The 16,872-nt window shown below is 38.2% G+C and overlaps 5 protein-coding genes across 6 annotated transcripts; 1 reads left to right on the forward strand and 4 right to left on the reverse strand.

The window, feature by feature from the left end:
* Positions 1-223: 223 nt before the first annotated feature.
* Positions 224-1,717, reverse strand: LOC111806474. Its single transcript, XM_023691810.1, has 4 exons — positions 1,678-1,717; positions 1,425-1,583; positions 514-584; positions 224-443 (listed from the first exon to the last, which is right to left on the reverse strand). Exons 2-4 carry the CDS (start codon positions 1,540-1,542, stop codon positions 231-233), a joined length of 402 nt encoding a protein of 133 aa, XP_023547578.1. The 5' UTR covers positions 1,543-1,583; positions 1,678-1,717; the 3' UTR covers positions 224-230.
* A 2,242-nt stretch (positions 1,718-3,959) lies between these two features.
* On the reverse strand, positions 3,960-5,453 carry LOC111806476. The gene is made up of 4 exons (XM_023691812.1): positions 5,414-5,453; positions 5,161-5,319; positions 4,250-4,320; positions 3,960-4,179 (listed from the first exon to the last, which is right to left on the reverse strand). The coding sequence occupies exons 2-4, from the start codon at positions 5,276-5,278 to the stop codon at positions 3,967-3,969; spliced, it is 402 nt and encodes a 133-aa protein (XP_023547580.1). The 5' UTR covers positions 5,279-5,319; positions 5,414-5,453; the 3' UTR covers positions 3,960-3,966.
* Positions 5,454-7,582: 2,129 nt separating this feature from the next.
* LOC111807007 lies at positions 7,583-8,707 on the reverse strand. The gene is made up of 4 exons (XM_023692572.1): positions 8,530-8,707; positions 8,279-8,437; positions 7,693-7,763; positions 7,583-7,627 (listed from the first exon to the last, which is right to left on the reverse strand). Exons 1-4 carry the CDS (start codon positions 8,705-8,707, stop codon positions 7,583-7,585), a joined length of 453 nt encoding a protein of 150 aa, XP_023548340.1.
* Positions 8,708-9,749: 1,042 nt separating this feature from the next.
* On the reverse strand, positions 9,750-11,017 carry LOC111806419. The gene is made up of 4 exons (XM_023691731.1): positions 10,861-11,017; positions 10,610-10,768; positions 10,024-10,094; positions 9,750-9,958 (listed from the first exon to the last, which is right to left on the reverse strand). The coding sequence occupies exons 1-4, from the start codon at positions 10,919-10,921 to the stop codon at positions 9,752-9,754; spliced, it is 498 nt and encodes a 165-aa protein (XP_023547499.1). The 5' UTR covers positions 10,922-11,017; the 3' UTR covers positions 9,750-9,751.
* A 3,376-nt stretch (positions 11,018-14,393) lies between these two features.
* Positions 14,394-16,202, forward strand: LOC111807722. Of its 2 annotated transcripts, none has more exons than XM_023693572.1 (4): positions 14,394-14,478; positions 14,830-14,973; positions 15,732-15,802; positions 15,881-16,202. In XM_023693572.1, exons 1-4 carry the CDS (start codon positions 14,457-14,459, stop codon positions 16,097-16,099), a joined length of 456 nt encoding a protein of 151 aa, XP_023549340.1. In that variant the 5' UTR covers positions 14,394-14,456; the 3' UTR covers positions 16,100-16,202. The 2 variants fall into 2 exon arrangements, with proteins under 2 accessions (XP_023549340.1, XP_023549339.1); XM_023693571.1 differs by having other exon boundaries at positions 14,412-14,701.
* The last annotated feature ends 670 nt before the right edge of the window (positions 16,203-16,872 follow it).

Raw genomic sequence — 16,872 nt, forward strand, 5'->3', positions numbered from 1 at the left:
TCCCTCATTTATATACCAATGATTTTCTCCTTACGTAGTTAACGTGGAATTTCAAGAATCCTCAACATTATTGAACGTTTTAGGAGGAAAAAACTATCCGAAATGCTTGCATCGACTATTACAACCTAGTTAGAGTTTCTTTGTCTTACTTCTCACCTTTTACAAATATTTTTAAAACTCAAACAAAATTCTAAAAAAATTGTTTATAATAGGACTAACAATTCAAATATTCAAACCACTTCTAAGCTTGGTTTGAAGTAGATCTCAATTTGAACATTTAAGTCAATAGGGGCACAGATTACACTAACACCTGTAGTTGTGAGATGCAACCAAACCCTATCCACAATCAATGTCAAATCATTAAAAAATGTCGTGGGACTGAGTGTGATTGAGAATCCAAGCTCTTCCCCATCTTCAATGCCACCAATTATGCATTGTTTATCCTACACAACACAACAACATGTATCATCCAACAAGAAAACATATGGCTTCTTGAATATCAAAGGACAATACCTCTTTGTTAAGAATCATAATACTTTCTGGACTTTGGAACATCACTTGTAAAGGCCTCATAGTAACATCAACTGTTCATAGAACAAGAATCTTGTAAGAACTGTTTGTTTGTTAGGAATTACGAATCTCTACAATGGTATGATATTGTCTACTCATAGCTTTGCTTTGAGATTCTCCAAAGGGTCTCGTACCAATGGAGATATATTCCTGACTTATAAACCCATGATTATTCCCAAAATTAGCCCAATATGGACTCTGTCCTAACAATCCTCCCCTCAAACAAAGTGCACTATAGAGCCTCCCCTAAATCGAGGTTCGACTTCTTCTCTGTAGTCCATAATTGACATGACTAAATTAAGGGCATGACTCTAATACCATGTTAGGAATCACGAGTCTTCACAATGGTATGATATTGTCCACTTTGAGCATAAGCTCTCATGGCTTTGCTTTGGATTTCCCAAAAGCCCTCGTACCAATGAAAATGTATTTCTTACTTATAAACCCATGATTATTCCCAAAATTAGTCCAATGGGGAACTCCCTCCCAACAATCCTCTCCTCGAACAAAGTACACTATAGAGTCTCCTCTAAGGCTTATGGAGCCCTCAAACAGTCTCCCCTTAATCGAGGCTCGACTCCTCTGCAGTCCATAATTAACATAACTAAGTTAAGGGCATGACTCTAATATCATGTTAAGAATCACGACCCTCCACAATGGTATGATATTGTCGACTTTGAGCATAAGCTCTCATGGCTTTGCTTTCGGCTTCTCCAGAAGGCCTCATACCAATGGAGATGTATCTCTTACCTATAAACACATGATCATTCCCTAAATTAGCCAACGTGGGACTCCCTCCCAACCATCCTCGACACTTTCCACCTTTTTTTCTCTTTCAAGTTAAGTATTATTACCTTTCTCACTATTTGTAAACATGTTCACCATGTATTTGAACTGTTGTGAATCAATTGAGACAAAGGTTGCAAAGTCAATGGTTCCTACATCCACTTGATTCTCTGGACTTGATAGCATTATTAGACAAGATAACGTCGGCGCGTTCCGGTTAGAAGTACCTATTACACAATTTAATGAGTAGAAGTTTCAAGAAACAACATTCAAAATTGGTATTATGGGTCAAGAAATAGCAAGAAATGGGTATATACTTACAACAATTGTAAAATTCAAGGATTGCGCTAGGTGGGTATTGTTCATAAATAGCGAAGCACATTGAGGAATATTCTATGCCATGACTGAGATGATCGCAGAATTGCTTCAATGGAACTCCCCAATTGAAACGTTGTGAACTAAGTGAAGGTAAGTAAAAGAAGAAGAATTCAGGGTTAATGCGTAGTGCTACGTATATATGATGGGATGTGTTGGAAATTGTTATGGANGTGGATCATTATAAATGGTATCAGAGCTAGACACTAGACGATGTGTCAGCGAATAGGTTGTTCCTTGAAAGGGGTAGACACGAGGCTGTGTACCAGTAAAGATACTGGGTCCCCCGAAGGGGGTGGATTTGGTGGGGTCTCACATTGATTGGAAAAAAACGAACGAGTACCCGCAAGAATCCCGGGCATTAGTTGAGGAGGTGGAAAACCTTTCATTCTTGAAAAAACATGTTTCCTTAAACTTTGTTGTGGTCTTTTACAGTTCTTGTTTCCCTAACGGATTCACGAGTGACGTTCAGTAGTTTATGTAAGGATATTGTTTTTACCAAAGAGGTATGTATGATGTGTTTTGATGTTTACGAGGTTGATTGATTCTTGTCGGCATGTTTTAGAATTTGGGTGATGTTGTGCAGGAAAGGAAGTGCATAATTGGAGGTCTAATGGAAGGAGAGGAATTTAAATTTTCTATAACTCTTCGTCCGTTGGATTTTTTTCTTGATTTGAGCAAGCAAGCAAAACGGGCGTGGTTGTTCATGTCAATTAATTTCTCCACTATCATTATTCTTCCCTTTGGAACTCGTTCTCACTTTTGGGTCTATTTTCCTTAGTGGAATGGAAAAATCTTGTTATCATAGTTGAACCAATGTATTATTATCGAACCTCTTATAATCATGAATCATCGATCTATTTGATCTGCTACGAATTAAAATTATGATGCAAGTAAAAGAGATATATATGAATGAATGAATCGAGATTCATAAGAATATAATAGTTAAGCAACGCTTAAAGAGAATTGGTAGTTATTATCTATACCAATAATGCACACCTTTCTTTTCGGTGTCTCAATCACAGAAACTTCAAAACTAAGTTTACTTGGATTGGAGTGATTCTATGTGACCTTCTCAAATTTGTTTTTCCTTTTGTATTAATATATGGGATAGTATTGTAACATGGGAATGTAAATGTTATCAAGAGCCAAATTTAAATTTCAAATAAATGTTTACACTAAGAATGTGTCCAATGCATACTCACAAAAGTGTGTGAAGAGTACTTTTATTATAGCCATTTAAGTTCTTTTTATCTATTTCTATAATTCCTCAAATCGGTTGAATGATAGGGTTTGTGATATTTAAATTGATTTTGTAGGACCCCATATCGGTTGGAGAGGGGAACGAAACATTTCTTTTAAACGTGTGGAAATCTCTCCCTAATAGATGCATTTTAAAACCGTGAAACTAACGATCATACATAATAAGCCAAAGTGGACAACTTCTGCTAGCAGTGGGCTTGGGCTGTTACAAATGGTATCAAAGTTAGACATCGGGTGGTGTGCCAACGAGGATGCTAGATCCCCAAGGGGATGGATTATGAGACCACACATCAGTTGGAGAGGGAAACGAAACATTCCTTAGAAGGGTGTGGAAACCTCTCTCTAGTAGACGTGTTTTAAAGCCTTGAGGGGAACCCCGAAAGGAAAAGGTCAGAGGACTGTCTGTTAGTGGTGCGCTTTGGCGGTTACAGATTTCTATAGAAAATTAGAGGGATTATTTGTTAGAAATAACATAGTCACACAGTAGTACGATATTGTCTCCCGAAGAACGTACACCCTTTGTTCAACACCTAAGTTACTATGACTATAATTTCGAGACTCACAAATTCTTTGTTTGATACTTGAGCATTCTATTGATATGACTAAGTTAGGATAAAAGACTCCAATACCATATTAGAATAACAAACTTCCACATTAGTATGATATTATCCAGTTCGAGCATAAGCTCTCGTGACCTTACCTTTAATTGCTTCAAAATGCTTCATATCAATGGGAGATAGTGTCCCTCATTTATATACCAATGATTTTCTCCTTACGTAGTTAACGTGGAATTTCAAGAATCCTCAACATTATTGAACGTTTTAGGAGGAAAAAACTATCCGAAATGCTTGCATCGACTATTACAACCTAGTTAGAGTTTCTTTGTCTTACTTCTCACCTTTTACAAATATTTTTAAAACTCAAACAAAATTCTAAAAAAATTGTTTATAATAGGACTAACAATTCAAATATTCAAACCACTTCTAAGCTTGGTTTGAAGTAGATCTCAATTTGAACATTTAAGTCAATAGGGGCACAGATTACACTAACACCTGTAGTTGTGAGATGCAACCAAACCCTATCCACAATCAATGTCAAATCATTAAAAAATGTCGTGGGACTGAGTGTGATTGAGAATCCAAGCTCTTCCCCATCTTCAATGCCACCAATTATGCATTGTTTATCCTACACAACACAACAACATGTATCATCCAACAAGAAAACATATGGCTTCTTGAATATCAAAGGACAATACCTCTTTGTTAAGAATCATAATACTTTCTGGACTTTGGAACATCACTTGTAAAGGCCTCATAGTAACATCAACTGTTCATAGAACAAGAATCTTGTAAGAACTGTTTGTTTGTTAGGAATTACGAATCTCTACAATGGTATGATATTGTCTACTCATAGCTTTGCTTTGAGATTCTCCAAAGGGTCTCGTACCAATGGAGATATATTCCTGACTTATAAACCCATGATTATTCCCAAAATTAGCCCAATATGGACTCTGTCCTAACAATCCTCCCCTCAAACAAAGTGCACTATAGAGCCTCCCCTAAATCGAGGTTCGACTTCTTCTCTGTAGTCCATAATTGACATGACTAAATTAAGGGCATGACTCTAATACCATGTTAGGAATCACGAGTCTTCACAATGGTATGATATTGTCCACTTTGAGCATAAGCTCTCATGGCTTTGCTTTGGATTTCCCAAAAGCCCTCGTACCAATGAAAATGTATTTCTTACTTATAAACCCATGATTATTCCCAAAATTAGTCCAATGGGGAACTCCCTCCCAACAATCCTCTCCTCGAACAAAGTACACTATAGAGTCTCCTCTAAGGCTTATGGAGCCCTCAAACAGTCTCCCCTTAATCGAGGCTCGACTCCTCTGCAGTCCATAATTAACATAACTAAGTTAAGGGCATGACTCTAATATCATGTTAAGAATCACGACCCTCCACAATGGTATGATATTGTCGACTTTGAGCATAAGCTCTCATGGCTTTGCTTTCGGCTTCTCCAGAAGGCCTCATACCAATGGAGATGTATCTCTTACCTATAAACACATGATCATTCCCTAAATTAGCCAACGTGGGACTCCCTCCCAACCATCCTCGACACTTTCCACCTTTTTTTCTCTTTCAAGTTAAGTATTATTACCTTTCTCACTATTTGTAAACATGTTCACCATGTATTTGAACTGTTGTGAATCAATTGAGACAAAGGTTGCAAAGTCAATGGTTCCTACATCCACTTGATTCTCTGGACTTGATAGCATTATTAGACAAGATAACGTCGGCGCGTTCCGGTTAGAAGTACCTATTACACAATTTAATGAGTAGAAGTTTCAAGAAACAACATTCAAAATTGGTATTATGGGTCAAGAAATAGCAAGAAATGGGTATATACTTACAACAATTGTAAAATTCAAGGATTGCGCTAGGTGGGTATTGTTCATAAATAGCGAAGCACATTGAGGAATATTCTATGCCATGACTGAGATGATCGCAGAATTGCTTCAATGGAACTCCCCAATTGAAACGTTGTGAACTAAGTGAAGGTAAGTAAAAGAAGAAGAATTCAGGGTTAATGCGTAGTGCTACGTATATATGATGGGATGTGTTGGAAATTGTTATGGAGAATGATTTCTTGGTGCAATCAAAGTTGGCTGTTTCACCAATGTGAGTGAGTAGAGAACTTGATCCCAAAAAATGATGGATGAGTTGTAGGCTGAAGAGCAACATGGTTAATTCTTTCTTGAGTTTTGAAGAACATTGTTATGATTTGTGGGTTGTTTTATACTTGTGTGTGGGACTAGTTTAGGGCAACAAGATTGCTTTTACTTCAATTGAGTACTTGTAGGCTATGCTTTTTTTTTTTTTTTTAATCTTATAATAGTTTGATTCATTGTACTAGTAATCATTGTCGTTGTTATTAGAGTGTGAGATCTCACATTGGTTGGAGAGGGAAACGAAACATTCTTTATAAGGGTGTGAAAATTTTTTCCTAGCAGACCCGTTTTTAGAACCCTGCAGTTGATGACAATACGTAATGGGTTAAAGCTGTCATAGCTTAATTTGAGACTCGAAATCAAGGGTTGTAATGAAAACGTGTAAAAAAAAAAATAGACAAGAAGAAATTATAGAAAATTTTTTGCAATTAGGAAAGAGAATTACAATCAAAACAAAATATCCTAGTATATGTATTTCATGAAAAAGTATGATTATGGGGTGCAAAATGTATGACATATCTATGTATGAAACATATACATACTCCTAGACGCCTTAGGACACTCATCTGTGGCTTTAAGACTCCTGCATGTGCCCCAGCCTCGATCCATAGCATCACTCACCTGAAAAAGAAGAGTAGAAATGGATGAGTATAAATATACTTAGTAAGCAACCTACCTGTAGGCTCTTTTCCATCCTTATCTTAGTAGGTATCCACGGCCTTGTCTCGGGGTTCTAGGGAGTGCGAACTAAGGTGCACTCTCTTTTCTACAACTTAAGAGGTTTGCCCATCTTATGCAGTGGATCAACGTGTCCTGGAATGAGGCGCGACCTCACAAATAAAACAAAGGAGACAGTATGACTGGATCTGAATCAATATCGCTCTCAGAACATCATTCGTGGAGGTATGCTGACAACCCTCCCACGAGACCATACTTCCATTAAAATTGGGGGGTTGCGATCCCTTGTGTGTTGGTCAGCTACTAAGTCATCCTATGTGGTTCCACTCTCCCCACTTAGGGACGAGTTTCTATGGCTCAAAATCTTGTTCAGGAGACCCCTTAGTTATAACCACTAGGTCATGACACAAATCATACTACCCTGTCCGACTCTACCTAGCTCAATGATATCAGTATTGGAGTTTAGACTTGACGGTACAATATCGGAGCAGAGAGAGAAGTGGAGGTTCTGGTGACAGTATCCACACTTCTCAAGTTCGGTGAGCTACCTCGGTTGTCTAAAGTTACCGTGGTGTCCTACTCCGATTACTGAAAATCGCATTTTCTTAAAACTCCAATTCGAACGAAAATCTTGGCCACTTTCACTCCAAAACTTGAGGAGATCACACCGCTGAGGGTAAGAGTCCAAGAATCAACACAAAAATGCCGCTAACACACGAAAATCCATTCGTGGAGGTATGCTGACAACCCTCCCACGAGACCATACTTCCATTAAAATTGGGGGGTTGCGATCCCTTGTGTGTTGGTCAGCTACTAAGTCATCCTATGTGGTTCCACTCTCCCCACTTAGGGACGGGTTTCTATGGCTCAGAAGTCCTGTTCAGGAGACCCCTTAGTTATAACCACTAGGTCGTGACACAAATCATACTACCCTGTCCGACTCTACCTAGCTCAATGGTATCCGTATTGGAGTTTAGACTTGACGGTACAATATCGGAGCAGAGAGAGAAGTGGAGGTTCTGGTGACAGTATCCACACTTCTCAAGTTCGGTGAGCTACCTCGGTTGTCTAAAGTTACCGTGGTGTCCTACTCCGATTACTGAAAATCGCATTTTCTTAAAACTCCAATTCGAACACAAATCTTGGCCACTTTCACTCCAAAACTTGAGGAGATCACACCNTCCCAGCTCCAATGCCACCAATTATGCATTGTTTATCCTACACAACAACATGCATCATCCAATAAGAAAACGAATGGCTTCTTGAATATCAAAGGACAATACCTCTGTGTAAAGAAACATAGTTCTTCCTGGACTTCTGAATATCACTTTTGAAGGCATGATAGCAACATCAACTGTACACACAGAACAAGAAATTTGTAACAACTTTCGACCCTTTTTGTGAGATCTCATATCGGTTAGATGTGAGAACGAAACATTCTTTATAAGGGTGTGAAAAGCTATCACTAGTAGACACGTTTTAAAAACCTTAAAGTAAACCCAAAGAGGACAATATCTTCTAGCAGTGAGCTTGGACTGTTACAAATGGTATCAGAGCTAGACACCGAACGATGTGCTAGTCAAGAGGCTGAACCCCAAAGGGGTGTGGACACGAGGTTGTGTGCCAACAAGGACACTGGTCCCAAAGGAGGTGGATTGGGGGGTCGCACATCGATTGGAGAAGGGAACGAGTGTCACCGAGGACGCTGGGCCTAAAAAAGGGGTGGACTGTGAGATCTCATATCGATTGGGGAGGAGAATGGAGCATTCTTAATAAGGGTGTAAAAATCTCTAACTAGTAAACGTGTTTTAAAAACGAGAACCACAAAAGAGAAAGCCCAAAAATGACAATATCTGTTGTTGTTATTACCTTTCTCAATGTTTCTAAACAGGTTTAAAACGTATCTGAACCGTTGTGAATCAATTGAGACAAAGGCAGCACAGTCAATGGTTCCTACATCCAATTGATTCTCTGGACTTGATAGCATCATTAGACGAGTTAACTCCGGCGGTTGCTGGTTAGGAGGATCTATAACACAATTTAATGAGTAGAAGTTTCAAGAAATGAATCAAAATTGATATTATGGGTCAAGAAATAGCAAGAAATGGGTATATACTTACAAGAATTGTAAAATTGAAAGATTGCGCAAGGTGAGTTTTGTTCAAAAATAGCGAAGCACATTGAAGAATAGTCTATGCCATATCTGAGATGATCGCAGAATTGCTTCAATGGAAACCCCCAATTGAAACGCTTTGAAAGATGTAAAGGAAAGTAATAGTAGAAGAATGCTGGTTTCATGCGTAGTGCTACGTACATATGATAGGATGTGTTGGAAATTGATATGGAGAATGATCTCTTGGTGCAATCAATGTTGGCTGTTTCACCAATGTGAGCGAGTAGAGAAGTTGATCTCAACAAACGTAGAATGAGTTGAAGTCTGAAGATCAACATGGTTAATTTTTTCTTGAGTTTTGAAGAACATTGTTATGATTTGTGGGTTGTCTTATACTTGTGTGTGGGACTAGTTTNTTGATAAACATCTCGATCTAGACATTCACAAACTAACCTTAAGTTCTTAGACGTTTTTTTACAGAATAGGAAGGTGCGATTCGTGAGAGCACCTTATCTTGAACTGATGAAGGTTTAAGTTGAGGATTCTCAGATCTCCAACTCGATTTTTGGTCGGATCTTCTCCTCTAACCTCTTTTCTTTCTTCTTTCTCCTCTCTTCGTTCTTTCTCTCTATGGTTATGACTTAACCAATCAGACCCCTCGATAAGAATACAGGCAAAATGACTATTTTGCCCCTATGTTTGACCGTTTTTTTTTAAGCTCACATGCTACACAAATAGACAATTTATCTATAAAAAAAGGTTTAGCAAATTTTTTAAGTTTTTAAGAAAGCTGAAGTGTATTAAAGAAATTTTGAAATTCAATAGCATTTTTCAAACGTTAAAAGTTTAAGGATATTTTTTAGAGGGTTGATATAAAATATTAAATTTACCATAATCTATCAACTTAATTTTTCAAATTCATTGACGATCTAATATTCTACTAGAGTCTTTGAAAATTTAAAATCACAAACTCAAGAAAACACCATCTTAAAGAAGTACGTCGAGAATCTAATGTGAGAAATACGAAAAAAAATGTTACTCTCATTATCATTTGGTTTCGATCAGAATCTCAAGGTTATGTATAGATTTGATGGCTAAGACATCGACTATTACAACTTAGCTAGAGTTTCTTTCGTTTTAATTCCCACTTTTTACAAATATTTTCAAAACTCAAACAAAATTCTCAAAAATTATTTATTTTCTACTACAACTAAGAATTCAAATGACTTCTAAACCGAACTCGGTATGAAGTAGGTCTCGATTCGAACATTCAAGTCAATCGGGGCAGCGATTACACTAACACGTTTAGTTGTGAGATACAACCAAACCCTATCCACAATCGTTATGAAATCATTAAAAAATGTGGTGGGATTGAGGCTGATTGGGAATCCAAGCTCTTTCCCAGCTCCAATGCCACCAATTATGCATTGTTTATCCTACACAACAACATGCATCATCCAATAAGAAAACGAATGGCTTCTTGAATATCAAAGGACAATACCTCTGTGTAAAGAAACATAGTTCTTCCTGGACTTCTGAATATCACTTTTGAAGGCATGATAGCAACATCAACTGTACACACAGAACAAGAAATTTGTAACAACTTTCGACCCTTTTTGTGAGATCTCATATCGGTTAGATGTGAGAACGAAACATTCTTTATAAGGGTGTGAAAAGCTATCACTAGTAGACACGTTTTAAAAACCTTAAAGTAAACCCAAAGAGGACAATATCTTCTAGCAGTGAGCTTGGACTGTTACAAATGGTATCAGAGCTAGACACCGAACGATGTGCTAGTCAAGAGGCTGAACCCCAAAGGGGTGTGGACACGAGGTTGTGTGCCAACAAGGACACTGGTCCCAAAGGAGGTGGATTGGGGGGTCGCACATCGATTGGAGAAGGGAACGAGTGTCACCGAGGACGCTGGGCCTAAAAAAGGGGTGGACTGTGAGATCTCATATCGATTGGGGAGGAGAATGGAGCATTCTTAATAAGGGTGTAAAAATCTCTAACTAGTAAACGTGTTTTAAAAACGAGAACCACAAAAGAGAAAGCCCAAAAATGACAATATCTGTTGTTGTTATTACCTTTCTCAATGTTTCTAAACAGGTTTAAAACGTATCTGAACCGTTGTGAATCAATTGAGACAAAGGCAGCACAGTCAATGGTTCCTACATCCAATTGATTCTCTGGACTTGATAGCATCATTAGACGAGTTAACTCCGGCGGTTGCTGGTTAGGAGGATCTATAACACAATTTAATGAGTAGAAGTTTCAAGAAATGAATCAAAATTGATATTATGGGTCAAGAAATAGCAAGAAATGGGTATATACTTACAAGAATTGTAAAATTGAAAGATTGCGCAAGGTGAGTTTTGTTCAAAAATAGCGAAGCACATTGAAGAATAGTCTATGCCATATCTGAGATGATCGCAGAATTGCTTCAATGGAAACCCCCAATTGAAACGCTTTGAAAGATGTAAAGGAAAGTAATAGTAGAAGAATGCTGGTTTCATGCGTAGTGCTACGTACATATGATAGGATGTGTTGGAAATTGATATGGAGAATGATCTCTTGGTGCAATCAATGTTGGCTGTTTCACCAATGTGAGCGAGTAGAGAAGTTGATCTCAACAAACGTAGAATGAGTTGAAGTCTGAAGATCAACATGGTTAATTTTTTCTTGAGTTTTGAAGAACATTGTTATGATTTGTGGGTTGTCTTATACTTGTGTGTGGGACTAGTTTAGGGCAACAAGATTGCTTTTACTTCAATTAAGTACTTGTAGGCTATGCTTTTTTTTTTTTTTTATCTTATAATAGTTTGATTTGTCGTACTAGTAATTATTGTCGTTGTTGTTAGAGTCTGAGATCCCACATCGGTTGGAGAGAGAAACGATTCTTTATAAGGGTGTGGAAACCTCTCCCTAGCATATGCATTTTAAAACCGTGCCGCTGAGAATGATACGTAATGGGTCAAAGGTATCATAGCCAAAATTTGAGACTCGAAATCAAGAGCAAGACTAACAGACTATGTAATAAAAACGTATAAAAAAAGATAGACAAGAAAAAATTACGAAAATTGTTTTGCAATTAAGAAGGAGAATTACAATCAAAACAAAATATCGAAGTAGTATATGTATTTCATGAAAAAGTATGATTATGGGGTGCAAAATGAATGACATATCTATGCATGAAACACATACAGACTCGTAGACGTCCCCGGGGCACTCATCTGTGGCTTTAAGACTCATGCATGCGCCCCAGCCTCGATCCGTAGCATCACTCACCTGAAAAAGAAGAGTAGAAAGGGATGAGTATAAAAATACTTAGTAAGCAATTTAGTTGTAGGCTTTTTCGGAAGGGATGAGTATAAAAATACTTAGTAAGCAATTTAGTTGTAGGCTTTTTCGGATCCTTATCTTAGTAGGTATTCATGACCTTGTCACGGGGTTCTAGGGAGTGCGAACTAAGCTGCACTCACTTTTCTACAACTTAGGAGGCTTGGTCATCTTATGTGATGGATCAATAGTGTCCTGGAATGAAGTGCAATCTTACAAGTAAAATTGAGGGGACAATATAGCTGGATCTGAATCAGCATCGCTCTCTGAACATCATTCATGGAGGTTAGCTGATAACCCTTCCACGAGACCATACTTCCACTAAAATCGGAGGGTTGCAATCCCATGTGTGCCAATCAACTACTAGGTCATCCTACGTGGTTATATTATCCCCCGCTTAGGGACAGGTTTCTAGGCGACCCTTTAGCTATCACTACTAGGTCGTGGCACAAACCACACTACCCTGTCCCACTCTGCCTAGCTCAACGATCTCAATATTGGAGTTTAGACTCGACGGTACAATATCGGAGCAGAGAGAGAAGTCGATGTTCTAGTGACACTATCCACACTTCTCAAGTTCGGCGGGCTACCTCGATTGTCTACAGTTACCATGGTGTCCTACTAGGTCTTTCTAGTGCTGGTTTTGTGGCTTAGACTTGGATTCATTCATCTCTAGGATCCTCGCGCAAGGTTTCTCAAACTTGTCATGGTCTAGAATACTAAGGACTGGGTCCGCTGGTCATCCTTTCAAGGGCCTAAATGCATGGTATTCTAGAGGTATCCCATTCTAGGTGTTTGTCTAGCCTACTCGGTATCAAGTGCCCTAGTCTAGGCTCATAGTTTCTTCTTGTTATGAACAAGAAAGACAACACAACAATCATGCATTAGAGTACATGTAGCATTTCATGCAATATTAACAAACATGCTCAATGGGAAGATAACGTCCATCTTCACCTAGAGCAATTTCACAAATTTTCTTTCCTCCTTTATCATGCATACATACACTATCACATTCTCAATATAAATTGATTTCATAGTCAATCATATGTAGATTTCATTGATTTTCTTAATTAATTCATTTCCATGACTGACATGCTAATATGTTAGGTTTGACTAGCTAGATTTATCGATTTGATAGCATGTATGCTTATTTCAAGCGGTTCCTACAAGTACTATTCATGAGAATCCAAATGGTTACTTACTTGTCTCACTCGTGCCTATCCGAACTCGAATTTCGTGTTGGAGAGGGTTACAAAAATTCTAAAATTTTCTTTATGAGTCCTAATTCACATAATAATAATAAGGTCAGTTTGAAATCACAGCGAAAAACAAGCAAACGGAGGTTGAAGGGAGGAAATAATAGTAATTCACGCGCCTACAGGTGGTCTGGATTGGTTCTACACGCAATCCCACGTGCAAAAGTTATGTGCAGTCGTAGGTCGTAGGCATCGGGTCGGAGCGGTTCGCGGGCGGATCGATTCGCGTGGTTCCTGGGTCACGTGTGGATCATCAATTTGGACTCGGGCTGACCCAAATTTGCATGCCTGACGCGTGTCTGCTAGCGAGCGAGATGCATTTCTCCAGCCATAAATTGCCACGTGTCGCTTGTCGGCTCCGCCGTGGTCCTCCGTACGTTGGGTGACGTGTGGCGGTGGTTTCTCTCTCCGGCGTGTTTCCAATTTCCATATTTCATTAGTTTTATGAGTTCAAACTATTTTCTTCCGATTTTTGTAACTTTATGCACACAACTCGGATCGACTTCACCAAAGTCGTAGAGTTTCTATGCACCTACACTGACGTATTTTTCCTTTATTTTTTTTCTTGAATACATAATGAATTAAAGTCGTCCAAAGATACACAGAAAAACTCGTGTTTTTTTGTTCTTGACCAGTTCACTTGAACTCCGATTTTCGTCTAGGATTCCTTCAAGAAGCCTATGTGAATCCTCTTTTAGTTACACCCTTCAAAATTCCAGATCTATCAGTAAAGAAACTCCTCAGATCTAGGTAAAAATCGTGAAGCAAGAAGTCCATAACCCTGTTTGTTCTCAGATTTTCTTGTCGAAATGAGCAAATCCACCACCCAAGCTCTTACTCCAACACCGAGAGGAGTCTTGATTCAAAGTTTCTTGCCTTGGATTCGATCACCAGCACCAATAGTGTCCCTCATTTATAAACCAATGATTTTCTCCTTAATCAATTAACGTGGGATTTCAAGAATCCTCAACATTATTGAACGTTTTAGGAGGAAAAAGCTATCGAAAAAGCTCGAACCGAACCCACACTTGCCAAAGTTTATACTCCTCATAATCCACGAAACAATTTAATCTTGTATACAGCTTGAAATTCTCGATAAGCGAGTCGTTACAACATGGGTCGATGAAAGATCTTGCTTTCACACTCATACCCTCCCACTAGTAAATAAAGAATGCAATAAGATAAGTGGCTATAAAAGGAAGCAAGTTAAAGGCAATAATGAGCTGAGAAATTGAATAGACAATATGTTAGCATTCAGCATTCACGGCGTGCATCATTTTATAGACTTGTTAAACTTCATACACGGTCAAGTTAACTATTACAACAACATGGATTTCAAATGCTCGAAGGCCAAATTGACCGTAATTGTCTCACGCCCTTCCCCAACTCCCTCCATTATAGAGCTTCAAACCATGCCTCAATTCTTCACCCATTTCTTCTGCAATAAGCCTTTCCATTCCAGCATGTCGGTCAACGATTACTACGATATTCTCTTCGATATGAAACAAACTGATTTTGATTTAATTGCTATGAGTCATTGGGAAGGCAACGCTTACCTAAAGTTTATATTTTTCAGTCCTTCCCGTTAGTATTAGCTTCTTGGTTCTTTTCTTGATCAATTTAGCATTCTTCTCTCCTTTTCCCCATCTGGGTTTGTTTCTTGCTTCATAATTCATTCATGAAACTTCACTTTTGTGGCTTCTTTCTTGTAGGTTGTGATGGGTGTGAAGCTCTCTTGCCATTATTGTTAGCACATGAAGAATTTGACGTAGGCGTAATCAACTATGGAATCTTTGTCTCCATTGATTTACGAAAATTCACATTATTTGGGATGTTTTTGAATGATGCTACACACGGTAACGTATAAGAACTCGAACCCTTTTTCGCTTTCTTGTTGAGGTTTGTTTGGAGGGAGTTTCACGTTTGTTAATTTAGGGAATGATCATGGGTTTATTGTAAGTATATTGGTATGACGGGTTTTGGGGAACCCTAATGCAAAGTTATGAGAGTTTATGTTTAGAGTAGACATTAAATATCATACCATTGTGGAGTGATTTTTAACATGATATTAGAGTCATGCCTTTAACTTAGTCATGTCAATAGAATCCTCATATGTTGAATAAAGAAGTTGAGAGCCTCGAAGATGTAGTCAAAAGTGACTCAAGTGTCGAACAAATGGTGTACTTTGTTTGAGGACTCTAGAGAAGGAGTCGAGTCTTGATTAAGGGGAGGCTGTTCGAGGGCTCCCTAGGCCTCAAAGGAGGCTCTATGGTGTACTTTGTTCGAGGGAGACCGTTTTGTTCTAGGATTCCAGAGAAGGAGTTGAGTCTCAATTAAGGGGAAGCTGTTCGAGAGCTTCATAGGCGTCAGGGGAGGATTATTGAGAGGGAGTCCCACGTTGGCTAATTAGGGAATGAAGCCCAAAACAAAGCTGTTTGAGGGCTCCATAGGCCTCAGGTGAGGTTCTATGGTGTACTTTGCTCGAGGAGAGAATTGTTGAGAAGGAGTCCCACGTTGGCTAATTTAAGGAAGAGTGGACAATATCATAACATTACGAAGAGTCTCTCTTCCCTTTCTCTCATATTTTCTAACAACTTGTTATTATCTGTCGTAGTTACGGTCACTATATCGAATTCAGAAGTGAAATTTTCTCGAGGAGGAGAGGAGTTTACTCTAGAACAAGAGGTATTATCCATTAACATGTTCATGATGTTCGTGATACTCAATTCATGAGTGAAGAGATTTCTTGTTAATGTTCTATAGAGAAAAGAATGCATAATTGGAGGCGTTGAAGAAGGAGATGAGACTCAATTTGAAATCATTACCAATGAAACAGAATTTTTCAATAATTTGAGCCGTTGGTCAAAAGCAAAAAGAGTATGGTTTTTCAAGTCAAATGATAATGGTCACGGTGTAATCATTATCCCTATTGGTTTGTATGCTCGATATTTGATCTATTCTAGTGAAGGACCAAATACTTAATTGGGGTCGATCGGGTTGATCGGGTCGGATCATTTTGTGTAAGGGATTTGAAAATAGAAATGAATTAGGGTTTGTGATATTAATCTCGAAATAGATTAGGGTTTGTGATATTCATTTAGATAGGGTGTATTCATGGGTTTTCAATGATTATAACGAAGTATAATCGATAATAATTAGGGTTTGTGACCATTTTCACACATGATAGTGACATAAACTTGAAGTTGCCTTAACGTACTATTGTATCTGATAAATATGAGTCAAGCTTAACGGTACTGAATTCTGAACCTACTGTTTGATTGGAGCGTTATTTGGTCCAACCTATGTCACTATTAGCATTCATATCATACCCGAGGAAACAGGAAGTGGTCTAGGCTCTGATGATACCATTCATGACTGCTAATTGGTTTGGTAAGCAATCTTGGACTTCCTTGATTTTTGTGGTCAATTAAGTGCTTTAGGACATCTTACGGCTAACTTGTTAAACAGGAAGTCTCAATTCAAGACTCGATCATACGTCCGAATTTTGTAAGAGTGTTGATATAATATATTAAATTTACCGTAATCTATCAACTTAACTAATATCCTACGAGAGTTTTTGAAATTCAAATTCAAAATCACAAACTCAAGAAAATACCATCTTGAAGAAGTACGTCAAGAATCTACTGCAAGAAATACGAAGAAAATGCTACTCTCATTGTCATTTGGTTTCGATCAGAATCTCAGGGTTATCTATAAATTTGATGGCTAAGACATCGACTATTACGACTTAGCTA

The sequence above is a fragment of the Cucurbita pepo genome, chromosome LG12 (assembly GCF_002806865.2).
Source record: "Cucurbita pepo subsp. pepo cultivar mu-cu-16 chromosome LG12, ASM280686v2, whole genome shotgun sequence".
Classification (NCBI taxonomy): domain Eukaryota; kingdom Viridiplantae; phylum Streptophyta; class Magnoliopsida; order Cucurbitales; family Cucurbitaceae; genus Cucurbita; species Cucurbita pepo.